At 52.7% G+C, this 25,410-nt stretch overlaps 10 protein-coding genes across 10 annotated transcripts; 5 read left to right on the top strand and 5 right to left on the bottom strand.

Moving 5' to 3' along the window:
- The first annotated feature begins 315 nt into the window (after positions 1-315).
- Positions 316-1,858, top strand: QC764_117075 (uncharacterized protein). The gene is made up of 3 exons (XM_062942963.1): positions 316-809; positions 875-1,397; positions 1,465-1,858. The coding sequence occupies exons 1-3, from the start codon at positions 747-749 to the stop codon at positions 1,581-1,583; spliced, it is 705 nt and encodes a 234-aa protein (XP_062806011.1). The 5' UTR covers positions 316-746; the 3' UTR covers positions 1,584-1,858.
- Positions 1,859-2,781: 923 nt separating this feature from the next.
- On the bottom strand, positions 2,782-5,090 carry QC764_117070 (uncharacterized protein; the record flags this gene model as incomplete). The annotated part of the gene is made up of 3 exons (XM_062942962.1): positions 2,782-3,908; positions 3,958-4,812; positions 4,870-5,090. 3 exons carry the CDS (start codon positions 5,088-5,090, stop codon positions 3,122-3,124), a joined length of 1,863 nt encoding a protein of 620 aa, XP_062806010.1. The 3' UTR covers positions 2,782-3,121.
- Positions 5,091-6,443: 1,353 nt separating this feature from the next.
- Positions 6,444-8,168, top strand: QC764_117065 (uncharacterized protein). The gene is made up of 2 exons (XM_062942961.1): positions 6,444-7,703; positions 7,768-8,168. Exons 1-2 carry the CDS (start codon positions 7,540-7,542, stop codon positions 7,997-7,999), a joined length of 396 nt encoding a protein of 131 aa, XP_062806009.1. The 5' UTR covers positions 6,444-7,539; the 3' UTR covers positions 8,000-8,168.
- Positions 6,579-8,219, bottom strand: QC764_0020170 (uncharacterized protein; the record flags this gene model as incomplete). The annotated part of the gene is made up of 2 exons (XM_062940053.1): positions 7,279-8,219; positions 6,579-6,922 (listed from the first exon to the last, which is right to left on the bottom strand). The coding sequence occupies exons 1-2, from the start codon at positions 7,331-7,333 to the stop codon at positions 6,579-6,581; spliced, it is 399 nt and encodes a 132-aa protein (XP_062806008.1). The 5' UTR covers positions 7,334-8,219.
- Positions 8,220-8,784: 565 nt separating this feature from the next.
- On the top strand, positions 8,785-10,588 carry QC764_117060 (uncharacterized protein). Its single transcript, XM_062942960.1, has 2 exons — positions 8,785-9,856; positions 9,910-10,588. Exons 1-2 carry the CDS (start codon positions 9,544-9,546, stop codon positions 10,377-10,379), a joined length of 783 nt encoding a protein of 260 aa, XP_062806007.1. The 5' UTR covers positions 8,785-9,543; the 3' UTR covers positions 10,380-10,588.
- A 277-nt stretch (positions 10,589-10,865) lies between these two features.
- Positions 10,866-12,778, bottom strand: QC764_117050 (uncharacterized protein; the record flags this gene model as incomplete). Its single annotated transcript, XM_062942959.1, has 3 exons — positions 10,866-11,148; positions 11,241-12,254; positions 12,314-12,778. 3 exons carry the CDS (start codon positions 12,776-12,778, stop codon positions 10,990-10,992), a joined length of 1,638 nt encoding a protein of 545 aa, XP_062806006.1. The 3' UTR covers positions 10,866-10,989.
- Positions 12,779-15,162: 2,384 nt separating this feature from the next.
- On the bottom strand, positions 15,163-17,356 carry QC764_117040 (uncharacterized protein; the record flags this gene model as incomplete). The annotated part of the gene is made up of 2 exons (XM_062942958.1): positions 15,672-17,356; positions 15,163-15,619 (listed from the first exon to the last, which is right to left on the bottom strand). The coding sequence occupies exons 1-2, from the start codon at positions 16,619-16,621 to the stop codon at positions 15,163-15,165; spliced, it is 1,407 nt and encodes a 468-aa protein (XP_062806005.1). The 5' UTR covers positions 16,622-17,356.
- RPN5 (proteasome regulatory particle subunit) lies at positions 17,271-19,376 on the top strand (the record flags this gene model as incomplete). Its single annotated transcript, XM_062942957.1, has 3 exons — positions 17,271-17,868; positions 17,934-18,710; positions 18,765-19,376. The coding sequence occupies exons 1-3, from the start codon at positions 17,785-17,787 to the stop codon at positions 19,374-19,376; spliced, it is 1,473 nt and encodes a 490-aa protein (XP_062806004.1). The 5' UTR covers positions 17,271-17,784.
- Positions 19,377-20,134: 758 nt separating this feature from the next.
- QC764_117020 (uncharacterized protein) lies at positions 20,135-21,697 on the top strand (the record flags this gene model as incomplete). The annotated part of the gene is made up of 3 exons (XM_062942956.1): positions 20,135-20,425; positions 20,497-21,122; positions 21,213-21,697. The coding sequence occupies 3 exons, from the start codon at positions 20,135-20,137 to the stop codon at positions 21,568-21,570; spliced, it is 1,275 nt and encodes a 424-aa protein (XP_062806003.1). The 3' UTR covers positions 21,571-21,697.
- Positions 21,698-21,701: 4 nt separating this feature from the next.
- Positions 21,702-25,180, bottom strand: QC764_117010 (uncharacterized protein; the record flags this gene model as incomplete). The annotated part of the gene is made up of 2 exons (XM_062942955.1): positions 24,943-25,180; positions 21,702-24,887 (listed from the first exon to the last, which is right to left on the bottom strand). Exons 1-2 carry the CDS (start codon positions 24,973-24,975, stop codon positions 21,702-21,704), a joined length of 3,219 nt encoding a protein of 1,072 aa, XP_062806002.1. The 5' UTR covers positions 24,976-25,180.
- Between the last annotated feature and the right edge of the window lie 230 nt (positions 25,181-25,410).

The following is a 25,410-nucleotide window of genomic DNA, read 5'->3' as shown; positions in this document are numbered from 1 at the left end:
CTTGGTAGGTAGTGGGCTTACTTAGCTTTAGCAGGTGACTTATCTGTGAGTGCCTAATTGTGGCTTGGGTAGGTGTTAAGGTGGTAGATATGGCCTTTTTTCTAATGTTAACTCTCTAGAATTTTACTTTGGAGAACTTGTTTTATCGCCCGTCATAGATGTGACCTGTAAGATCTGGTACTAACCTCGTCACGCATTTAGGGATCGGAATTGGTCTGTGACGGGCATGGCGTGGGATGGCGCTCCTGTAGGTGATGAGCTAGCGACTTCATCTTCCAACTTTGACGGCTGTCAAGGGATGGAACAGACCGTTGAGCAAGATGTAACAGACGAGTGCTTCTATTGGGCGGCCAGACAACTTAGGACTCTCAACCGATTAAACTGTATTGCAAGTCTCAATGCTATCTTCAAGCGTCAAACAACAACCTGAGAGGTCTGTCCAGTGACTTCTTTAAATCCCCTTGGACGCCACAAACCACCGACTCTCTTTTATCAGCAATCACGACGTGCCAGGCAACGTCGTCTTTCTGGCAGGACTGCACAACCTGGACGACCGCTCCTGCATCGGAGACGGGCGTCGATAAGTTAAGCTTTCTTCCCCAGAAACCACAGAGATGCGAATTGCCAGCCCTAATCGCAATCTGTTCTGCCTGGTTCGTCCGTTTGCACGCCGTTCCGAGCAACCAAACGAAGACGGATATTGACTCTCGCTTGACCACACATCTATACTATCTGTTTACACCAAAATGCTCGACGGCAAGATGGACCCCAACGATGTCTATCCATCAAAGCCTTTAGAGCCCACCGAGGTGTGTTGACTCGACATTGTTTGACCGGCGTAGTCACTAACTGGAAACCATTTTGATACCAAAAGCCACCATTGGCCGCGCCACCACAACAGCAGTATAACGAACCTATGCCTGATGCGACGGGACGCACGTCACAAAGCCAAGATGTTGATATGAGAGATACTCCCCCAAAGTCACCAGAGGGACACGATTACCCAGATAGTGCCGCAACAATGGGACGCTTGGAGCAACCCATTCCTTTGGCACCTAGGGCACCAAAACCGCCGCAACAGTCCCCCCGGGAACCTCCACCTCCATGGCAGCCTGTTCACGTATCGCAATACGGACACACAAATCGACAACCGATCCCAGAAGGATACACAGTACAGACGACGGTAGCTACGGGCCAACAAGCTCTAGTGGTACCTCAATATCACCCTCCATCAAATTGTCCAGCAGCGTCTGCAGGACAAGCGCACCCAGTGCAACCCTATCGTCCGCCACTGGTATACTCCCCGTCAGTTGTTCTCTCCTTCGATCCTGGGTATCAGCATAGTTTGAAGCCCAGGATCTATCGCCATGTTCACCGCGGCATTATTCACGAACTTGGTCAGTCTGTCCCCTCTCTTTTGTCCACCTCCCGCACTTTACAGCACCTAATCACGATTTTCAATAGAGTGTATCCCCATGGTCTACAAATCCGCGGGAGAAGAGACCAGGGTGATCTGGGAAGTTATCCAGGACGGCCATCACCTTAATTATAGTGATGAACCGAACTTTCTCCTGTCCCCCTAGCAGCTGGAGGAAAGGAATCGATGTCGAGGTGAGACATGAGGCAATGGTTAGCAATACAAATACCCATCATGTGCTGAACAACATATCACTACCTTGGCGTTGCATTTTTAGGGGACTTGGTAGCAGGAAAAAGACAGCGGAAATACCTTAGCGAGGCAGGGCCTACAAAATGTTTGTAAATAGCCAAAAACAACGCAAGAACAAGAACTACCTACATGACTCTGTCCAATCCGAGGGGTTGTAACGGCTGATACACTGAGCACCGCTCACTCACTCTGTCAGGTACAACATATGAACACAGCTACTGTCAATCACATATGTAGTTGACACACGACACGGGGCTAAATTGTGCACTGTTGGATACCCAACCAGGTTCTGAACTGTAGGTATATTGGGAAAGGTAGTCAAGGTGGTTTCGGGGGGTTGCCCACCTCTCTGTCACCCTCCCCTTTTTTGATTCTTTGGTCCACGAGTCAGCTACCTACTCAACAAGTGGTAAACAGATACACCAAGAGGTGCGGCGTCGCACAGCACAATACACACAACAACAACACACACACACACACACACACACACACACACACACACACACACACACACACACACACACACACACACACACACACACACACACACACACACACACACACACACACACACACACACACACACACACACACACACACACACACAGAGAGAGAGAGAGAGAGAGAGAGAGAGAGGCAGCTTTCCACCACGCAGATCCCACCCATCAGATTCACCTTCACTTCATCTCGATATGAGACATCACCAGTCATGGTCGAACAACAAGCGTCTCTCTCTCTCACACACACACACCCACTCACTTGATGGAGAAACGTGAGTAGAGTGCCCGGCTGACAACGTTGCACAGCATGCTCCCACATGTCTCAACACCTCCTCTTTTTCATTGTTGGAAAACTTCCCACAGCCGTTCACCCTCATCATTCTCTGGATTTTGTTGCTCTCTCAGTCACCCTGATCTAGTACCCCCGCCTACGACTATCTAAAGACCAGTCAAGAAAACTCACGTAACCGCAGATCTTGAGAATACAAAAAAGGGGCATCACCCCAGGCAACAGCAACAACAACAACAAGAACAGCAGCAGCATTTAGAGCCCTGACTCGCAAGGTAATCTGACATGACAATGACACAACTTAATATCATATCCACTAACATACCCGTTAATAAACAAAAGCTCTCTCCCCCAACTTCAACAAAACTCTGTCAGAAGAATAAAACGTCCAAAAAAGCCAAACCTAAAGTTAACCTACCCCCAAAGAATAGAAAGATGGCCCCCCAACAGAAAAAGAAAGATATAACCCCTCCAAAAACGTGGTGATATACATAAAAGGTTCAAACACCTATACCAACTAACAACCCCACACCGCTAAATGAAAACGCCTGTTAAACGTAAACAAAACATCTCGCTTCACCCAGTCAACCCCCCTCAACAAACAAAAGACAGGGTATTTCCCAAAAAAACCTCTTCAACATCAAGAAACCTCTCCCCCCAGAATCACCCCATCAAACTTTTGACACTGCTCGCACTCTCCAATTCCATCTCCCTCTCTTTCCTCCCACCACCTCCCCTGCCAACCTGATGCCCTTCCATAACCTCCACCACCGTCTTCTCTCCTCCCTTCCCTCTCCAAGTCCCACAAGCAACAACAGCTGATACAACCGCCACCCCCAAAAACACCCACATTATCTTCCCAAAACCGCCCACATAAACCTCCACCACCCTGTTCCTATCATCGACCCCCAGCCTCAAAATCCCATACAAACTCTTATGCACCTCCTCCAACCCCTTCCCCTTCAGCACCCCGCTCAACTCCCCCTTAAGGCGTTGATTCATCAATATCCCCCCTACCGCCAACCCCAGCGCGCCTCCAAACACCCTCGCCTGCGCCACGGCCCCCTGCGCAGCAGCCAAATCCTCGCTTCCTGCTTCCACAGCAGCGATGATGGTGGCGCTGGCAAAAGACAGGCCAACTCCTAGTCCATACACAGCCGTAAACCCCAATAATTGCCCTAGGGGAAGTTTGTTTCCAGCGCGGGAGTCAAACCCGACTGTTAGTCCCAGTCCAAGAACTTGGACTAAACTGCCGATGATTAATGTATGAGAGGTGAGGTCCCTTTTCTTGGAAACCAACCCCCCAAGAAAACTTCCAAAGGCGCAACATCCAAGCATAGGCAACAAATGAACCCCCGCCCAGAGCGGAGAGTCAAAATATGCAACCTGAAGCCTCTCGGGGATGTTAATCACGAGGGCGATGTAGACGAACCCGGATAGTAACGTGTTGCTGTTCACATCAGTACCAAGTTCAGACAGGGAGAAAAAGACAAACTTACACCAAAACACAAGCATAAACCCTCCCCTTGACCAACCCAACCGGAAATATCCCCTCAATCCTCACCTTCCCGCTTTCTCCCCCTCGATACAAATACCACTCCCACACTCCGAACAACACAAAACTCACCACCGAAATAGCCAACGACCATATTATGACCGGGCTATCCCACCGCCAGACATACCTCCCCGCCTCCTGCAGCGCAAACACTAGCAATATCGACGCCAGCGCCAACAGCGTGTTCCCAATAAAGTCCACCCTGGCGATCTTGTGCCAGAACCCCCCCATCTTGGCCCCCTGGTGTTGATACTCCGCCTCCCTCCTCCCAAACGCCATCCTCTCCCACGGCCACAGAGTCAAGATTCCCACCATGGCCAAGACCCCAACCGGTATATTGACCCAAAAAACCCCCCTCCACCACCACCCATCACTTATCCCCCCTCCCATCACCGGCCCAAGCACAAAACTCACGCTCAACGTGATCCCCACCAACCCCCCCACCACCTCCGGCCTCGCCGGTCCTTGCTCAACAAGACAAACCTGCGCCAGCGAGTACAGCCCCGATCCTCCCACTCCCTGAACCGCCCTCCCCGCAATCAACTGCGTCATTGAACCCGCCCAACCGCACCAGATCGACCCGAGAGTAAACAACAGCCATGCCGCCAGCATAATTGCTTTGCGGCCGTAAATGTCGGATAGCTTGGAGAATCCCACGGCAAAGGACATGTACGTCAGGAGATACGAGAGGATGATCCATGAGATGTCTCGCGTGTTTTGGAAATCGCCTGCTATTCTGTAGAGAGAGGTTGAGACGATTGAGGTGTCGAGGCAGGAGAACATTAGGCCTAGGCAGATTCTGAGGCGGGTTTAGAGGAAGTGGAAATGGCAAGGGGTTGAAGATGGGGAAACATACACGAGAGTTAAAAGGACCTGACGCATGACTGGTCTCTTTGAAGGTGGCTCTGATAGCTTCTCCTCTTCAAATTCTAGTTGTTCGGCGGTGTTGGTTACTGTCATCGAGGAAGATATCGAAGCGGGTGATGCCCGGGGGTGGTCCTCGCCATCCATCGAGGACAGGGATGGGTTGGGGTAAGAGAGTGTCATTGTTGGCGGCGGTGTTGTTGTTGTTGTCATTGGTGTCCTTCGTGATCTTGGACTACGGAAAGGCGACTTTGCTGGTGTTGGTGACAATGACTCGACCAAAAAAGACGCCTATGCGGTGTTGGTGTTTGTTGTTGGTGCTGTCGTCGTGGCCTCACCGTCCCGTAAACGGTCCAGGCGAGCCAGTATAATGTCTTGTTTTTCCCCAAAACTTCGAGATACCCAAAAACAAAAGACCTCGGCAACAGTAAGGCCGTTGCGCAAACGCAGAAATGAAAAGCCAGGAGTACAAAGTTGGTTGGACTGGTAGTTCAAGTCTGCTTCAATGTAATGGAGCCAAGCGGATGACAGGACCCGGTCTCCTGGTTCGGTTCACTGGGGCAGTCGTACTTGCCCTCCCTCTCAGTCAAGATGGAGTCTGAAGCAGCAGCTCAAGACGGAAACTGCTTGGTTGCAGAGAAAACCCACCTGGGAAAGAGAGGATCGGCCTCCCAAATACCTCGATACTCCTCCTGGTTACCCTAAGAGCTTCCTCGTCCTTAACGTGCGCTCTGGACCACTTGGCTGATGACTTGTCTGACCACTTGACCAGACCGGGCCGCCGGGGCCAGGCTTTTGCGAGCGGAGATATGAGACAGGTTTGTACTTGTTGCAGCGATCAAGAGACATCGAGAATATCCGCCTTGACTTGCAGTGTCTCGCTTCTCACTCTCGCCCGCGACAGCAACAATGCCGGAAACAACTGCGGATGGCTTGAGGCCGTTTTTTGACGTGCTTTCAAGCCCTGTGCTGCCTACATGGTGCCACTTGAGCAACAGCATCCCGGGCAAGACCGACTAGAATCTCCCCTTGAGGAGTGAACTCCTCGGATTTGAGTCTGACTCTGCCGAGACCGCATGTTTCTCTAGGGTGTGACAATGATACAATGAGCAATGACGGGTTGGTTGTGCCAAGTGTCACGCGCATACAAGATGCTCTTTCTGGACCAGGATACCATACGCAAACCAGAACGCTGAGAGGGCAGCTGCATATGAGAGTCACTGGGAAGTGATGGTTTCGGGGTACAGGGCGCGTGGCTGAACTCCATCAGAAAGGCCTGATTCACCACATCTTGGGGACTATGCCTTGCTCTTCTTGTTCTTCGAGAGCTGGTGGAATCAGGTGAAACAGGGCGAGGGAAATCTCGATGGCCTCACTTCCGTATGCTCATCTGACTTTGTGTCATGTATGACCAGTATGATCACTCGTATCTATCTGAGGTGATCTGGTCTCAGGTGTCCCCTTCTGGTTTAGGGAAACTGCGGGAGGATTCTGGATATGGGACCGCGTCCGTCCGGTCTTCCCGCGTGGTGACACAGATAGAACCATGCGCGTTGCAGTGCCGTTGCCGACGGTTGGCCTTGGGGGAAGGTACTGGTGGATTGCGGCATCTGTGGGTGCAGCAGGATCTGATGCTGTGTTATGAAACGGCGCGATCCAATGCCTGGGATGGTGATAGGAGGGTGATGCTGTCTCTGATATCTATATGTTGTCTCCCACGGTGGCGGCCATCGGTCTTCCTTTTGCCTCCTCCCGCACCAAGACATGCGTATTGCATTGCGCCAGAAGACTCTTTGTCATCCCCGGGAGATAACGAATAGATTGCTCGCAGCGAGGTGCGGGGGCGGAATCGGTGTCAAGACCAGAGACAACGGGGCCCTGGGCTGGGGACACGGTGGCACGTCGGCAGTTCAGCTTCATCAGAACGATCGAGGTAGGAGTTGGTGTCTCGAAGATCAGGCGGATGTCTGATTTAAGAGGGGAAGGTGTGTCGTCGTGTTTTGCGCTTTCGATCTGGAACTCAACAGGTGGTTCTTGGACAGATACTAAGGAAGTTTCTGGAAGCAATTAACGGCGTGAGATTAAGTTGTCAAAGACAAAATGAACCGCTGGAGCAGGAACGAGCGACAGGACAATCGTTCCTACTCCTCCAGGTTCTCCGTCGACCACTCCTCTATGGCAACTGCGGCCAGCTAACTGTTTGGCTGCGACTTGAGCTTGAGCCGCGAGAAAACGCGCTCTCTCTCAGGCCCGAAGCCTCTTGACTTCAGAAGACCTCGAGCATCATTGATGTCATGGTTTCCGCCAGTTCTCAACTATCAGCTGGTGTGTGGAGAAGAACACCTCTTTGTGTGTCGGCCGAAAACATCAAGAGACCGAGGAATTCGTCATGTTTATTTACCGCCGTCAAACCGGTGATGAATTATAACCTTGTCTGTCGACCGATATGGATACATAGCGGTTCATCAAACCGCCGATGGCCATAACTCCATCAACAGGAGGAGAAGGTGGGTTCGAGATGCCGCTTGCTTTTTGATGTTGGTGGTACTTATACCTCCCTCACCAGCAGTTCTGAACATCTGGCTGTCAGTATCCAGCTTTCACCATCAGTCAATATCAATTCAGCTTGTTCCTCGCATTCTAACTCTCACCAACCGCTATCATGCAGCTCGCCAAATTTGCCATCACCTTCATCGGTCTCTTCACCGTCGCCGAAGCCATCAAGAACTGCCAGAGCTACACAGCCGATGTGAGAGAGACTCTCTGGAACTCACCCGCCGAGATGGACTGCTACGCCATCCAAGCCACCGGCGAGAGCCAAGAATGGTCCATGAAAGTCCTCCCAGCCCCAGACACCACCTTGACAACGGTCCAGCTAACGCCGAAATAGTACTTACAAGGCCTCTGACGGTCAGGTGCAGCTTGCTGCATCTGCTAGCTGCCACCTCCAAGTTCGGGTCAATGGCGATGGCAACGAGATTATCTTTGGCAACCAGGATGCGGCTGAGATTGTCAAGTTGGCGATCTCAAAGTATCAGGCGACTCTCGATGGTGTTTTGCGTGTTGGCGGACAGGGAACAGTGACCTGTGGCGGCAAGTCGGCCAATTGGTCTATCCAATAGATTGGGCAAGATGGCGAACTCTCGTCGGACAATTCACTGTCCGCAGGCGGTACGAGTAAAGGAGGAAGATTAAAAGAAAAAGAAGCAGAAGGCAATCTATGATGACCTTTATTACAAAATAAAAGCAATCGAAGAAGAAAAGCCGTAGTTGGAATCGTACCTACAAAGGTAGTAGAAAGTGCAAAAAGCTCACCAAGCAGCGCAGTCCCTAATGGGAGGTACTCGGCTACGAAAACCACAGGTTTTACTTTGACTCGAACGGACGCCCCTTGGTACTCTTTGGTCCTCTTTGGTCCTCCTTGGTCCTTACCCAAGTCCGTGCCGCGACTCTCAATACTGCTAAGTCATTTGGCAAGAGCCGAGTTGGGAGTCTCGTTCGGTGATGAAAGGTGCAAGGAACTGGTACATATACCGTGGGAGCAATGTGGAGGGAGCAGCTCGATGTTGGCTGTTTGTTTACATTGGGGAAGTCCCACTTGCCCCTGAGGTACACACACCCTGATGTCACAAATACTGGTCAGAACTGACGAGAAGTCCAAATAATTTGCTTGAAGTTGATGGCTTGACACCCTTGAACCAGCCTGTTATTCTCGAGTCCCAAGTGCATCTTAGTAACGCGTACTCAACATCTTGACTGAGCAAACAGTTGCCCGTCAACAGCTATGAGAATCATTATTTAGCACAAATCGTGGCACACAAACAATCCACCTGATTGAAAGGCATGACCTCATTACCCACGGCCACGTCAGTCGAGCCTCCCGTCTTCATCTGCTCTATGGTCCTAGTTTTGACAGCCGCCAACTCCTGCTGGCAATTTGACCTTGCACAAAACGGGACCTTGAGGTTTCATTTCCGTTGGACACGGAAAAACACATCGCTTTCAACTTGAACCATACCAAGATCCTAAGACTCAGTCGAATGTCATTTTTGCCACTACAGAACTGCGCGGATCGTTCTGCGACGTTACCCTTTTCCTTTAATAAGGCATATTTCTTCCTCTAAGAAACTAAGAGTATTAAACACTCAACAAATCCATCTATGTCGTCGCACGACATGATATGCTCCCCTCACTGTTTCGGATGCTTGCTGTCAACCGCCCGCTCCCTCCCCCCATCCACCCTTTCCGAACTCGCTCGAGGGTCTTGTTTGTTGTCGGTCATGCCGCGCGCCAGCACAAGTCCAGTGAAAAGAGACAGCTTTATATGGACGGTATTACGGCAACCGGTCCGACGAAAACAAGTTGCATACTCGAACCATTCCCCCCCTTTTCACGACGGCCGACTCGTACCCGACCGTCCCACAGATCTCCAGTGCGTCATGAGTGGGAAAAAAATCTCGCCATAAAACACTATTCGGCACGGGCTAAGGCCTCGTGTCTTGGTTGTTTCCAATCCTGTCTCTGTTTACCTTACCTTCTCCCGTCTCACACACGTGGGAACTTTTTTTTTCTTGCCGTCATGCCTCCTTGATCACACCAACTTTCAGATCTTCAGTGGACGACACAAAATTTGGGACCATCCCCTTTTTGGATTTCTCGTCAGACAATGGAGCTGCCGCCGTCGTCGTCCGCGAATCAACCTGCCCGCAACACTGGAAAGTTGCGCCGGCTGGTGTCCAGCGTCCATCGCCATGTGAAGACGAAGAGTAGGTCCTTGTTGTCTCCGTCTGAGACCTCGGCAGAGCTGGAACAGTCGGACTTGCAACGGTGTATCGCCACCGTGAACTCTTACTCCAACCATTTGGGAGAGCTTAGGGGGCTCTGGGAGCAACACAACCACCTGCTATCGTCTCAGCCTGAGAGCAAGCAGCGGATTGACCTCATCATACAAAAGGCCCTGGCTGATATTGAGCATTGTGGTATGACGAATCGTTTGTCTCTTAACATGAACAGCATACTGATTTCGACACAGAAAAGATCCTTCAAAGATGCTCCCTTGCCGGCCTTGACGATGACGGCGAAACTCGCATGTGGAGAAAACTGAGGTGGGAGCTTATAGACAAACACAAATTCGAACACCACAAAGCCCAGGCCGAGCGCAATGACAACACCATCACGACTCACATCTTTGCGCTTCACCACCTCATCCTCGACCGGGCAGTCAGCAAGCTTCTCAACGGCACGAGGGCTCCAGCAACCAACTTGGCCACAGAAAACAGTGGTCATGGAGTGAACGGAAACCCCCCAGGAAATGCAGGACTGACGGTGCCTCGGTTGATCGTTACACGTCCTGGACTCCCTGCCAGCCCACGTCCGGTTCGTGGCACGAGCACGCCCCCGCCTCCACGGCCAGTCGGTGCTGGGAAGGGGAAGCAATCTTCCGAGCAGAGACAAAGACCTTCATCGGAGCCTGTGCGCCAGCAGCCGCAGACAATGACGTGAAAGACGTGCTGCAATCATAAAGGGTGTCATGCTGACGGTCCGGAACTACCGATTGAGGAGGAACAGTCCGCGCCAATAAAACACCAGGATGAGCCCCCAGTGGATGGCACAACAACCTCGACAACGGATTTTGCTGCTGCACCGACAACAACACCACAAGCTCGGGGGCGTGGAGAGAAGCGTCTTGGGGTCCATGCTGCAGTAAGGGGAGAATATCGGTGCTGATGTTGGGGGCATGGGCATCAAGCTCGTTCACTGATAGGCTGAGGGGGAGAGGGGGAGGGGGGGATGATGGAAGGTATGGATAATCGTTGTACTATATACCGTTTCAATCATGTCTTTTCTTATTTCTGGCACAGATAGTTGCTTAAAGTTGATGGAGCAAGCGATGTATAGGATGCATGTCTCGATCGTCATGGACGACAGATCATGAGAGCATGCTTGTGGCAATGGCAAATCTACGCTCATTTTAGCAATCACGAAACTGGAGAGAACATTTTTGGATGATTCAAACTATGAATTATGTAACTTTGAATGATGCTTGTTGCACGCTAAACAAATGGGCCCATATGAAACAGTAACGTGCTCAGCAAATCTTGAAAGCATCCTTTCACTCAGCCTTCTCCTCAGTCTTGGGCTCTTCAACAGCAGCAGGGGTCTCCTCCCCTTCCTTGACCTCCTCGACAGCCGCAACAATAGGAGCCTCCTCCCTGAGCTGCCAGACTGCCTCGATGATACTCATTCTGCAGCCCTCTGGTCTTTTGACGCCCTATTTCCCCCCCCAACTCTGTCAGCTAACATTCACCATAAGCAAAAAGAGACGTATTGTTGAGAAAAGTAAAAAAAAAAAAAAAACATTACCTTGAAAACAAACTCCCCCTTTTGATTCCCCTCCCCGGCCTTGGCGAACAACTCTCTGAACTCGGACTCGGTACGCTCCTGCGCGTTGAGCAGACTGAGCATCACGACATCCATGCGGCGCATGACCTTTTCGTCCCAGGGGTCTTCCTGCCCCGACCCCTCAAACAGGCAGTGATCATTAATAATGATGCGGGCGCCCGGCTTGAGGGCGGGGACGAGGTTGCGGAGGATCTGGAGCGCGTAGGGGGTCGAGTAATTGTGGAGGATCCAGCGGAAGAAGTAGACGTCCGCCTCCTTGGTCACCTGCTCGGTAAAGAAATCGTGAGGCAGCAGGGTGATCCGCTCGGCGACCTGAGCGTCGGACGAGATCGGCTTCGGCGCGCTGTCGATCGTCTTTTGCAGGTCCTGCACGACAAACTTCATGTTCTTCCACCTCTCCGCCAGGGCGACGCACATGAAGCCGTGGCTGCCGCCCACGTCGACCAACGTTCCCCCCCTCGCGTCGATCTCACCGAAGTCATACCCGCCCCTTTCCACGTCGACGAACCAAAACGGCTCGTAGCCCTCCCCGCCCGTCAGCGACACCATCGCTTTCCCCATGCGCTTGGCTCTGTCGGGGTCCTTGCCAAAGGTGACAAACATGGGTTCTTTGTCGACGGTGTTGAAGGCAAACTGGAACCCGGTCCGGGTGAGGGAGGTGGCCTCGGGGTGGGTTTGCAGGGCTTGGAGGACGTGGGCGGAGGCGGGGAGGATGTCCTCCCCGTTGAAGCCAACCCAGGCCTGGAGGTCAGAGTCCTCTGCCAGGACCCTGGAGGCGGCCGTGTGGGCGATGAAGCCGGGGGTGGGCTCGTAAAAGATCTTGTTGGTGATGGCGAGACGGATCAAACGGGCGAGGTTGATGGGGTCGAGCGTGGTTTTGGCCTGGAGGTCGGCGAGGGAGATGGGTGCGTCGAGGGGAACGAGCTTGCCGATGCCATAGTGGTTGATGGCGGCGAGGGCGAGCGTGTCAAGGAACTGGAGCACAAGTCAGTATTGTGAGGTGGTGGTGGGAGCGAAGAATAAAAAAAACACACCTCCCAAATCCCCCATCTCACACTCTCTCTCGGCCCATGAGCCAACAGCCCCAGCTCCTTCGTCGCCGAGATAATCGCCTTCCTGCTCTGGGCAATTTCATCTGGCAGCTTGGGGAAATCTGCCGGGGCACTGGCGTCAAAGCTCGGCATGGGGAGGTCATGCTCCTTCAAGTAGGCCTCGAGCTTCTCCGTCTCCCTGGTGATCTTTTGGGCCAGGGCGACCATCTCTGACGTTGTGGCCGGCGCCGCCGGACCCGGGGCCACGGATGGGGTAGCAGACTTGGACGAGGTAGCAGCGCTAGTACCGTTCGTCTCCGTGTCCTTGGTACCGAGGAGGGAAGCAGAGAGGGCCGAAAAGGAGCGGCGGTTGGACTTTTTGAGGTCTTTGGGCTCTCCCTCTGTTGTCGAGGCAGCATTGTTGGAGCTGCTGGGGCTGAAGATGGAACTGAGCTTGAGTTTGGCCATGTTGGGCGATTTCAAGTGTGGTTCTTTGTCGATAGAGGCAAAACTGAATTACACAATGACAACTTATGTCCTCCGAAAAAACTGGGGATACCGAACTGAATTCTGCCAGTTGAACCGTCCTATTAGGGGGGATCCGTTAGTTGAGTCCAACCAGTGCGATTTCTGCTCGGGGGTAAGATCAGATGAGTATCCAAAGGGAGATAATGGCGGAAGGATGATGAGTAGCTCGCTCCTAAACTGTCAACCATAAGCCACATCTCGATCATATGGCCCCCAGTCGATAAGCAGCCAAAAGTGATCACGTCCCAAGATGTATGCGTGTATCCATGTTGGCCTACAGTCGCCAGCAACAAAAGAAAAGGTCACATACCCGCAAGTATCAAAATTCAACGATGAGCCACCACGAGGTGAAACCTGGAGTCAAGAATTCCTATAAATCTCTATAAGCCAGGATCCGACAGAAAGGTTCCCACGTGGGACAAGGCGACCCGGGGCCGTCTCGCTGGTAAACGTACTATGCAGAAATGGCATGGGATTGTCTCATTAATGTGGTTACACCGAGATACAAAAACTCCAGTTATGAACGTCAGCGAAAAAAAGGAATAAAAATAGCAATGCTAATAAGTGATCACGTCCGGCTTGGAGAACAAGGGCAGAAGGCCAGAAGGCAGTCGATCGGTCGATATATCTGCGGTTGAGCTTCGTGATGGTGTGTGTGTTTGTGTGTGGTGTGTGAAAAGGGATGACAGGGGTCTCCTTGCAAGTACAAAGATCAGTATCTTTGATATGCTTCTTTTGTCGGATGGGGGAAAAATGAGAGAGGATTGCAGTCCGTGATGCTAGAGGTCCTTCACGCACATAACCGGGAGAGAAAAAGTCTTACCGTCAAAGCAAGAAACGCAGGTTGCCGACGCTTTATCGCCTTTTGGCAAAAGACCCAGCAGACGGGCCATTCCACCCCAAGGATGGCCAAGAGGGGGTTTGTGAAGGCACCAGGCCCCCTTTGGAGGGATAATCCCATGATTCCAAAGGGCCAAAAGGGGTGAGCCGCGACTCCAGTTGGGACTCCGTTCGACCTGCCCATGCCCCGCTGCCCGCAGCATCCCCAGTATGGAACCATGTCGTGGGTGCCTGCCCCTGCAGGTGCAGCGAAACGGCTCCTTTCTGTGCAGGCTAATGCATCCGCGAAGGAGGATAGTGTGGTAATTCACAGCAAACTATCGTCTTCTTCTCAAGTAAGATCCGTGATGCCGTCAAGTTGGTCCTACCGATTCTTTTCGGTATTTGACTCTGGTCTACCTACCGGCCAAAATCATCGTCAAGATGCCTCCAGCATCATCACCACAAATCGACAACCGTGTCCCTGGAAACCCAGTCGGGACTTCCCGGGCCTATCACAATAGATCAAAACTTCTCTTTCCTGCAAGCCATGCAGGTCAATCCGGCAAATTATCCTAGATTAAGCAGCCAAGGTGTCGGGTCGTTGTGGTGGTGGTGGTTCGAGCGTGGTTCCTCCGTGGTGGGGGATGGCGCAAAATACCCATGGGTCCTGTTTCGGAGAGACGAAGGCAAGGGGAAGGGTGCCGGGAACAGAGATGCCCATGTCCCACTGAGTGGTGTCTCTGCCCAGACATGCAATGGTGGTGTCCTAATTATGCCCAATCAGAGAGCAACACAAGCAAGGAAGTGCATGATTCATTTGGTCGATTTGCAGCTCTTGGGTAGGTTCCGGTCTCTTGGAAACTGCCCGGCGCCCGCCCCGGGGGAAGTGTTGAGGAGGTGATTGATGGGATGTTCGGAAATTCCCCCAGCCAAACGGGTAAAATTGCTGGTCTCGGCGGGCAGCGCGGGAGGGTGGGGACAACGGCCGCAACCCACCGGTATCCATAGCTTCTGTTTCTGTTTCTTCTCTAGCAGTCTAGCCGCTCCGCATCATGGTCATGGTATCCGCACAGCAGTTCGCTGTCGTTCTGTCGGGTCTGGTATACTTCCCCACTCACGACAACTCCTGTCGAATCACGGCGGGGGGCGTATGACATACATGTGGTGAGCAAGGTGAAAATAGGCTCACCGCATTAGCGTACATTGGTCATGAGAAAACATGTGTGGTAAGCTGTCATCTTGGGTAAGCGGTCTAGTTCCGCCGCCCTTCTCCTGCGTGGTACTTGTCTCACACATGTGGTTGGCCTCTTCATGTTGTGTTGACAGCTCAAAGCCCTTTGACAGGAGAGATACCACATTGGCACTGGCAGCACAAGATCCATGCGTTCCTTGACATCGGAAAGGATTCAGACATGACGTGCATTATCCAAAAGAAGAACAAATGTTGGTATCGTGCATGACCGTGAAACAAATAACCTCCAAACAATCCCGAATACTGTCCATCACGCCGGTTTCTGTCCGTAGATGATGTGAAACGGCATATACAACAAGCAGCTATTGTCCTTGTATGCTCTCCTAACCTCCATCAGCAGCATCTCCACGTCCGACTGTGACCACCCAAGCCCTCTTGTCAAGGGACCGAGAGCAATTGCCTGGATGCCGTCAAGCAAAATAGTCCTCCAATACAATCCCACCGTTTTCAAGATCCTGTTCTTGGGCCACGTCCCAATGGGTATCTGCAGCACCCTCTCCGTGACATTGACAAACCCAGCGTCACGCATCTTATTCGCAAGTTTGCCCCCGGCAACGGCGTGGAAGTCGACACCGAGCCGTTCTAAACCCTCGTTGATCAAAGACCAGTACCGCGCGATAGGATGGTTCGGCGGCATCGAGTCGTTTACTGAAATAGGAAAATGATACACCTCTTGCATTTCAAACCAACCCCCGGGCCTCATGCATCTATTCCTTTGTCAGCCAAATCTCGGTTTTCCACATCTTGTAGGAAACTTACTCCTGCGCCCGTCTCATCAACCTCGGCCAGTCTTTGATGGCCATAACCGTGTGCCTCGAGTGGATATAGTCAAAATGATTACTCGGGTGCAACCATGGGCTCTCCACGTCGTCAATCATGAACTTGACATTGGGTGGGACCCAGTCCGGCTGATGCGGACTCAAATCCACCCCCAGCACCTCGGCCCCCACGAACTCATCCGCCATCTCGATGGCCCATATCCCCGTCCCCGTCCCAATATCCAGAACCTGCTGCGGCCTGTCAAGGGGCGCAAAGAACAACTTCCCACAAAGCAGCTTGACCATCTGATGCTTCATATCCTCCCTCTGCTGCTCCACATCATCGTTAGGGAAGTTGTACATGCCCTCCCGGAACTTGTGATATCTCCGCCCGTTCTCGTAGATGAACTCCCTCACACTATCTGCCAGTGACGTGGAGGCCGTGGTGTTTGTGTCAGAGCCATAACCGTCATCAGTACCCAGGTCGTCGGAATCAACAATGATACTGCCTTCTTCTGCCTGCTGTGCAGCGGTTTGGTCTTGATCTGTGTCCTCGTCAGAGTCGCTGTCCTGGTTGTGGTGGGGCAGGTGCTGTATGGGAGGAAGCTGGATGGGTGGTAGGGTCAAATCTGCCGAGTAGGCAGTGTCTAGCGATTCTGAAGAGTTGCCGACATGGTAATTCTGTGCTAGAGAGAATACCGAGCGGTTGCTTTCGGTGGACAGAGAAGGCCTTCCGAGGTCAGACGAAAGACTGTCAAATGAGGCTCGGCCAGGCAGGTCATGACCCTTTGTGCTGTTGAGGAGGTCTTGGGGTCCGGTCAAGGTCAGTTGAGTGGTAGCGTTTGAAGCCGCGTTGGATGAATCCGATGGTCCATCTTTTGGCTGGGCTATACCCTCATGCATTGGACCTGGCAAAACCGGCGTGGATGGCTTGCCCTGTGACTGAACCATCGTGCCGTCTTTTTTTTTTTTTTTGAATGAACAGCGATGACGAGCGTACAACAATGACGAGCAACTCGTCGTCTGGGTGGTGCGACACGGCAAAAAGCACTCCAGGGATAAAATATCGATTGTCGGGTTGGCCGGTGGTTGCTCACAAAGACAGAGCCGGCGGCAGGAGACTGAACACTTGTACCTGAGTTAGGTTGAAACAGAGATCTGGGATCGCGAAAAGAGGACCGTGTGATTCTTATTGAAAGAAAGACAGGCGAGTGGACCGCCGGGGGTCCAGTGATCTCCAAGCTTGGGGTAGCTCGTGGCTGCGGTGGGGGGTGGTGCCTGGGTTTAAGGGCCGAAGTGACAGGCTCTGTTCAGGGACATCCCGACCGCTGGTAGGGAGGGCGAAAAGAGATTGCAGATGCAGGATCTCGGACCCTAACTGGATTGTCGGGATACCAATCAGATTGGGAGAGAAGACTGGAAAAACCCCGTCTGCTTGTCAGGTGCAGCACATGGATAGATGAGCTGGTGGCAACGGGAGTGCGCTGCTTTCAAAGCAACGGGTAACCCGTTCCGCCCGCGAAGAAGAAGATCTGTTCATCATACACATGCTCACAGGCACTCCGTACACATATACAAGCACCAAAACCCTCCGATATACTTTGGTTTATCTTTGGTCCAAGATCTGGGTCAACCGGACATGCATCGGACACCGAACGAAGGACTTCTTCCATTGGAGAGTTGTTGGATTAGAAATGGAAGGGGCCTGGAAGCCTGTCTCCCATACGAGGGCATGGCCCCACCCGGACTGTTCTTTGTCTCTGTCCGTGCCTTGCAGCTGTGGACCTGGAAGGTACCTCTGTGATCCTGGTGATGACTGATAGAGCATCAGCCACATTGTGTGGCTGGAAAGCTGCTGAAAGGTGGGGCTGGTCCTAGCTCCAGCCTCAAATGAGCTGCCAAGCCCAGCCTCGTGGTAGGCAGAGCGAACTGACGTGGGCTGGGCTGGAGACTGGGGCCTTGCCTTCAGCAACACCACTCGACATCAACCACAAGCCACTTCAAGACAGCCATTTTCTTTTCCACGAGACCAACTTTTTGTCTGCGCACAGCTCCGAAATAGCATTCGACAACACAGAACGCACCAGATACACTAATCCATCGCACTTCTCACAATGGCGGACGCTGCGTTCAAGCCTGAGAAGGACTACTCCAAGGAGGTGGACCAGCAGCTTCCCGAGGCTGAGCAGCTCGCAAAGGTACTGTGTATTGGGTGGGTTCATCGTTGCATTGTATTTTCACTGACGGTTCCGCGGGAAAACAGACGGATCTCCAGGGTGCTATCGAAAAGCTGTCTATTCTTGAGAAGCAAGCCCGTCAGGCATCCGATCTCGCCTCCACATCCCGAATCCTCATCGCCATCGTTACCCTCTGCAAGAATGCCGGTGACTGGGCCCTCCTCAGCGAACAGACCCTTATCCTCTCCAAGAAGCATGGCCAACTCAAACAGGCCATCACCAAGATGGTGCAAACCGTCATGGACTTCCTCGACCAGACCCCCACCCTAGAGATCAAGCTCTCCGTCATCGAGACCCTCCGTACCGTTACCGAGGGCAAGATCTTTGTCGAGGTCGAGCGGGCGCGTGTGACCAAGATTCTGTCAGACATCAAGAAGCAGCAAGGCGATCTAAAGGCGGCGACGGATATTCTGTGCGAGCTCCAGGTCGAGACGTTTGGGTCTATGGAACGTCGGGAAAAGACCGAATTTATTCTGGCGCAGGTGGCTCTGTGCATTGAAATTGGCGACTGGACCCAAGCCGGTATTCTCAGTCGTAAAATCAGCACCAGATACCTGGCGCGCAAGCCCAAAAAGACACAGGAGCAGCTTGACAAGGAGCAGCAGGAACGTGAGAAGAAGGCGAAGGCCGGCGAAGAGGTGCCAGAGGTAAAGGAGGACGATGTCACAGATCTCAAGCTCCGGTACTACGAGCAACAGATCACGCTCGCCAAGCATGACTCCAAATACCTGGATGTTTGCAAGCACTACCGACAAGTGCTTGACACGGAGACGGTGGAGGAGGACCCCGTCAAACTACGAGCTGTATGTTTCTTCTTCGCCCACTGTTGGTAGTTTCACAAGCTGACTCTTTATCAGGTCCTGCAAAGAATCATCTACTTCATCATCCTGGCACCATACGACAACGAGCAACACGATTTGCTCCACCGCATTCACAAGGACACGCGAAACACCGCCGTTCCGGAGGATGCTGAGCTCTTGGAGCTCTTTACGGTACAGGAGCTGATGCGGTGGCCTCAAGTATCCAAGATGTTCGGCCCCCATTTGTGCAGCACCGAGATCTTTGATTCAGCCGAGGGACAATCGGGCGATGAGAAGGCGTTTGGCAGATGGCAAGACTTGCGCAAGCGTGTGATTGAGCACAATGTGCGCGTGGTGGCCAAGTACTACACCCGCATCCGGATGGGCCGTCTGACACAACTCCTGGATCTGACCGAGGAAGAGACGGAGAAGTACATCAGCGAGCTGGTGACATCCAAGACAGTGTATGCCAAGATTGACCGGCCTGCCCGCATTGTCAACTTTGCCAAGCCTCGCGATGCTGATGATATCTTGAACGAGTGGAGCTTCAACATGAAGAGCCTGTTGGGTCACCTGGAGCGGATTGATCACTTGATCACAAAGGAGGAGATGATGGCTCGAATTCAGCCAGGCGTGAAACAAACTAAGAGCAAGCCTTCGAGGCGTTAGAAGGGTTCAAGGCGTTTGACCCCTCGCGAATTCGAATCTCCAAACTTCTCTCTACTTGGATTCCCAGTTTGGGCGGGGAATGGATGCTGGTGACTCTTCTTTGGAGAAGGCAGGGAGTTGATGGCAGCGAGAGTACATCTCCTAACATATCAATCATGGTATAGAATGAGGAGGCGCCTCAGATGGCATGTAGGCCCGCGTTTTATGCTGGAAACACATGCGGTTGCGAGCACACCTGCGGTCCCGGGTTACACCTGCGGTCCCGGGTACACATGCATACCGAGGTTGGCATCAAGTCTTAATCCGAACTATCGAATATGATAACGAGACTGGAGAAGAATCGAACCCACCATGCTGACTGCTGCTGTTTTGAAGACGTATGCATGTAAACGGGATCTGACTGGCGGTCTCGGTGTTGTTTTACTGTAGAATAGCGCAGCAGCACCCAACGGGGATTTAGCGAGATTATAATTACTCTGGCCTCATAGTATATGTATGTCCAATGCTCTTTGGAATGTGATAAAATGTCATTTCCTGTGTGATGGGTGGAGGTGATAGTTGTAGTGGAGATGGAAATTGAGCTTGGTGGTGGTTGGCAAACAGAGCAATGACATCATCGCTTCCGGCCTGGATGTGTTTTGGTCGTTGCCCTTTGACTTTACCAAAAGCAACCTCCAAAAACTTCAGATGATTTTTTCTTTTCGCGAAGTGGATGTTCCCAAAGTAAATAGACAGCCTTCCTACTACTGCTACTGAAAATGCCAACCAAGACACCCAAACCGTTTGTTCACTGCGTCGGCAATCCCGACTTTGAGCCGGAGAAGGCGGTGGGTGACCACGACAGGCATCAAGCTGCTTTGAAGTTGTTGGAGGAGAAGAATGATTTTGAAGGGGCGGTCAGGTTGTGGTTTGGTCTGCCGGAGGCGGGGAAGGACGATTATGTGTATCATGCTTTGGCTAGTGTGACGCTGGGGCAGGTGCAGAGGGGGGTTGAGATGGGGGCAGAGAAGGGGCTGCATGGGTGGTATGAGGGGGCGAAGGACGGTGAGGTATATTGTGATCATCCCTCCCACCCTTTTCCAGCCCCTTCTCCTCCACGACTAGCTAACACCCCCTCCAGACACCCCTTCCTCCCCCGTCAACAACGGATATAGCCGCCTATACAAATCTCTTCACTCCCTCCCTCTCCCCATCCTCGGCGCTAAAGTCTTTTGTTTCCAACGCGAGGAAATCTTCCATCCGAGCCTTGGTAGCGGAGAACTTATCCTCAAAACGCTACATTAACCCAGCATGGCCCTCCCTCCAAATCCCCAGGGTCAAGAACGTTGCATCACTGCCATTAAACCCGTATCTTGACTTCTGGAGATGGACCTGTCAAAACCTCGAGTGGTGCGGGCCGGTGGGAGGTCAGGGGTTGAAGAGCCACTGGGTTTTGCCGGTGGTTATGCACCATTTTGGCTGTGTGGTTCCCAGTTATGAGAGTCTTTCCATTATCAAAACCCTAGCCGTGGAGGGGGTTAAGAAGAACAGCGATAGCACAGCTGACGGAAATGACAATATTGGGCCCGAAAATGGAAATGGGAACGGGGCTACGAACGGCAAGAAGGAATCCAAAAAGAAGGCCAAAAAAGAAAAGCCACCACCGCTCAAGATTTTGGACGTGGGCAGTGGGAGTGGATATTGGAGTTTTATGCTGGGGCAGTGTGGGCTGGAGACTGTGGCTGTGGACAATATGCAGAGTGAATGGTATGTTGCCCCTTACCCATCCATCCATCTTCCGCCAACCAAAAACACCTCCCCTTCTTTTATAAGCGACACACTGACTGCCCTGATTAGGAGAGTCACCTGGCTCAAAGACACCCACCTGACAACCGGCACATCCTACCTCCACTCCCTTCCTGATTCTCAACACAAATCCCACATCCTTCTCCTTGTCTACCCCATCACGGGACCAGACGGCTCTGGTTCTTTTACCAAGGATCTGATGAAAGAATATCAAGGTGATGTCGTCGTTGTGGCCGGGACTCAAAACAAGAACGGGTATACTTCCTTCGGCAGAGGGAAGGGGACGATGGATAGTTTCATGTTGGAATCGCAAGAACAGAGGGGAAAGTGGGAAAAGGTGGTTCAAGTGCCTCTGCCTAGCTTTGCCGGGAGGGACGAGGGGTTGTTTGTTTACGTTAGGAAGAGGTAGTATAAAGTTTGATGCGGTGGGGAGATGGGATGAAATCCGCAGAGGTTAGCTGGGACGAGGTGGAAACAACGCTTTTTACACACTAGCGTCAAATACACCTGACTGAATATCTACACTCATTTTCCAAAACTTCACATTATCACCTTATTTACCTTCCCTTCTTCCCACCACCACCACCACCCCCTTCCCTTCCCGCCTTTACTCTGGCCCCCACCACCACCACCCTTCTTATCCGCCCCTCCCCCCAACATCCCACCCCCGGCCATGAGCGTCACCTTCCCAACCGGCACCACCCCAAGCACCTCCTCCACCTTGACCCCCTTAATCAGCTCCACCTCCCTAGGCCACATCTTCTCCCCATCCTCCCCCTTGGGGTCAACAACCCCCTTTTTGCCGGCAGCCAGCTTCCACCTCTCAAAAATCTCCTTGACCGCCTTCCCCTTCTTCACCTGCCCAGGCTGCAACTTGACCTTATACTTCAACTTCCCCAGCGCACCCCAAGGTCCACAAACAGGCACAACCTCCAGTATCTCATCCCCTGGCATCGGGGTCCCGACAAGACTGTCCAACGGTCCTGCATCGGCCTTTTCGTTCTCGTCGAGAATATCCACACCTTCTTCAAGCATCATCTTGCGGATTTCTTCGTGCTTGGCGATTTGTGCTTGTTGCCTCTCCTGTTGTTTGCGCCGTTTTTCCATCGCGGCGAGGTGGTCTAGTTCTTTTTGCTTCTTTGCCGCTGCTTCGGCTTCGGCCTTTTTGCGTGCAGCAGCCACACCGAGGAGTTCTTCCATCAAGGCGCGGTCTTCTTCGTCTTGGTTTTTGTATTTTTGGGCAATCTTTTTGGCTTTGGAGCGTTGCCCGCGTTTGAGGGGTCTCTTGTTGGGTTGGGGTTGGGATTGGGAGGGGGTGAAGGTGCCGGTTCTGGAGGGAGTTCCGATTTCCTTTTCTTCCTCTTCGTGGTCAGACTCAGAGTCGGAATTGGAGACGGGGGTTGGTTCGGGTTCAGCTTGTTGCTTTTGTTCTTCCTCGGGGGCGATGTCGAGGTTGGAGAGTTGGTCTGATGGGGGCTCAGGGGCTTCTTCATCTTCGTCCTCGGACTGGGGTTTATCGCTGGACTGAAGAGGGTTGGATCTCTTTTCGTCTTCGGGGCCGTCGTCGTCTCCGTCGGTGCCAGAGTCTTCGTGGTTGTCTTGCTCTGGGGCGGCTTCCTTTTCGGTCTCCTTCTCGGGCTTCGATGGGGGAGCAAGATCGATATCGCCGTCGTACAGCCTATGCTTGACATGCTTTGCCTTGCTTTCCTCTGATATCCTGAACATCAACCCGAACCCGAGCATCAGAAGAGCCGGTGGCAGCGGGTTTTTCTTTCCCCTGACCATGAAGGACCCGGCCGGGAGGTACTCGCCCGTCGGAGCAGACTTGGACACTTGATCGGCATTCACCCACCACGCGCCCATCGCCGCCTTGCTATCCCACGCACTCGAGCAGCACACCGACAAACTACCCGCCTGAGCCAGTGTTGAAGGCGGAATTGGCGCATCAGGGGTCTTGGGGCTGTTCTTGATAATGACGGTGGATGCACCGTGCATATCGGCATGAACATACACGTCACCCTTTTTCAAATACCGCTTGTACAGAATCTCATTCTGCTGCGCATCTCGCCCACCGAGCACGAGATAGCCATCTGAGGAGATAAACCAGACAAACTTCTCAAACCACATCTGCTTCCTGATCAGCTGCAGCACAGGCTTCTCCTGCTTAAGCCCCTTCCGCAAGTCCTCTGTAATCTTTTGCTCGGCACTCTTGAGCGCAATAACCGACTGCGCAACGGTCTTCTTTTCCTTGTCGGCAGCGGTCCTCTTTTGCTCGTAGTATTCCCGAGCATTGTTCCAGACGGAGAGTTTGAGGTTGATGTCGATTGCCAATCGCTTATCCGGCCCCTTGGCCTTCTCAGGTTCGGGAGCAGCATCAACGACCTCTTCGTCGGTATCGTAGTTGAATTCCATATCTTCATCTCCACCTGCCTCTTCCTTCTCTTCCTCGCCAAGCAACAGGGTAATTGTGCTCTCGGCGAGATTCACAGGTAGCTTGATGATCTCGGCCACTGGGTTCCCTTGCGCCTGCTCTCGCTCGACAAGCTTGTTGATGTTAACCCAGTCCATGCCCTGCTCAAGCAGCCCATTCACCGCATCCATAGCCTCTTGAACACGTTCAATATTGGCCTCAATAGCGGCAGCCTTGCGCAAGTTCAACGTCTGGAAACCCACCAGCCCCTCGATCCTCTTGGCCTGGTCCTGACGGGCAGCATCCAATTTCCTCTTGGCAGTAGCTTCCCGCTCCTGCAACTTGGACTCAAGCTTCTGTCCCTCGAGAGAAGAGAAGAACTCGTCAACCGTCTTGTTGTACCCATCAAAGGAAAGTGTTGTCAGCCCCTGATCATCCTCGAACTGTTTTGGAAGGAAAGGCTGGAAATCTTCATAGAGCAGACCCCTAGGCTTCTCTTTCTGCGTCTCCCCTTCAGTCTCCGTTGGTGGCTGCTCGACAGCACGCGGATTAGGCTTGGCAATGATATATCCCGTTGCCCTGGGCGAGCTCGTCACCTCGTCCAGCACCGCCCTCGCCTTCTCCAACGTCCGAAACAGAGAATCCAGCAAAGTCTCGCTCTCCAGAATCTCAAGGGGCTTCGCGGCAGAGTTGAACTCGGTTAATCGAAAGACGTGATCAACCAGCACAGGGGGCAACTCGGTGATGGTAGTTGCCAACCCCCTCCTCAGCTCGTCCGCCCCCTTCTTCTTTGCCTTTTTTGTAACCGCATGCTCCGCTGCCGTCTTCAACGCAGCTCTCAGACGCTCTTTTGTGAGCTCCGGGACGCCGCCAAAGTTTTGTCTGTTTTCGAGGGTGTACTTCAGCCCAACCCGCTGTGGCTCTTGTCCCTCGCCTTCGGGAACATTCCGCAACAGGGCGATGATGGTTAAGTCGGCATCGGTGAGGATGACGTTGCCGCTGGCGAAGAACTCGAGGTATAACCTGTAGGCTCCGTCGGAGAATCGAAACTCGATAATTCTGTCTGTGCCGATCTGGGAGACGCTGGTGACTCTCCGGGTCTTGAGGAACTTGCGCAGGCGGGCGACGAAGGCTGAAGGGGCCGGGGCGGTGGAGCGGGCAAAGTCTGTGAGGTGGCAGCGGAAGCCGGATTCGATAAGGAGCTGTTGGCGGTTGTCGGGTTTGGCGAACTTGAAGAGGAGGATTTTGGAGTTGAGGTCGTAGATGTTGGCTAGGCGGAGGCTGACGAGGGCTTCGGAGAGCTCGTGGGCTATCACCTGGAAAGCGGGGTCAGAATGCGTGTGAAGAGAATATACGGGGGGTTATACACACCTTTACGTCCAAGGACGAGAATCTCTGCTTCATTTTGACTATGTTCTCTGCGGTTTCTCAGCTTGCGACAGCGATATCCGGGGCCGAGTTGGAAGTTTGGTGCAAGCTGTGGAGGGGTAATCAAGGTGGGGGTTAAAAGTGCACCTGGCACCTTCGACGTCTGCCAAGCTTCTGTCTCTTCGGCCTGTGACTGCGACGGCAAAGCTCTTCTCGGATCCTCTTCTTTTCAACAGCAGCAGCAGCCTTGCTGGTTTCGAGAACGCAGGTAACGAGGATGGGGGTTTCTTTCTAACCAGTATTGACACAGGCACACCTTGTAGATGACGGCAAACACGAAGACAGCAAGCAGCCCTCCGACGATAAAGGCAGCACCTGATTGTTGCCAGTGTGGTTGAAGTTCCTCCTCCATTGGTGCTGAACATATACAGGAATATTCAGACAAGACAACACACGAGACGGAAACTGATC

The sequence above is a fragment of the Podospora pseudoanserina genome, chromosome 1, assembly GCF_035222485.1.
Source record: "Podospora pseudoanserina strain CBS 124.78 chromosome 1, whole genome shotgun sequence".
Lineage (NCBI taxonomy): Eukaryota > Fungi > Ascomycota > Sordariomycetes > Sordariales > Podosporaceae > Podospora > Podospora pseudoanserina.
This window is presented reverse-complemented; position numbering and strand designations above follow the sequence as displayed.

Excerpts from the sequence above, each read along its gene's own strand:
- QC764_117075 (XM_062942963.1), top strand. The coding sequence starts at position 747 with ATGCTCGACGGCAAGATGGACCCCAACGATGTCTATCCATCAAAGCCT. Across the intron at positions 810-874 it reads AGCCTTTAGAGCCCACCGAG|CCACCATTGGCCGCGCCACC; the intron begins GTGTGTTGACTC and ends TGATACCAAAAG. Across the intron at positions 1,398-1,464 it reads CGGCATTATTCACGAACTTG|AGTGTATCCCCATGGTCTAC; the intron begins GTCAGTCTGTCC and ends GATTTTCAATAG.
- QC764_117065 (XM_062942961.1), top strand. The coding sequence starts at position 7,540 with ATGCAGCTCGCCAAATTTGCCATCACCTTCATCGGTCTCTTCACCGTC. Across the intron at positions 7,704-7,767 it reads ACCGGCGAGAGCCAAGAATG|TACTTACAAGGCCTCTGACG; the intron begins GTCCATGAAAGT and ends ACGCCGAAATAG.
- QC764_117060 (XM_062942960.1), top strand. The coding sequence starts at position 9,544 with ATGGAGCTGCCGCCGTCGTCGTCCGCGAATCAACCTGCCCGCAACACT. Across the intron at positions 9,857-9,909 it reads GGCTGATATTGAGCATTGTG|AAAAGATCCTTCAAAGATGC; the intron begins GTATGACGAATC and ends ATTTCGACACAG.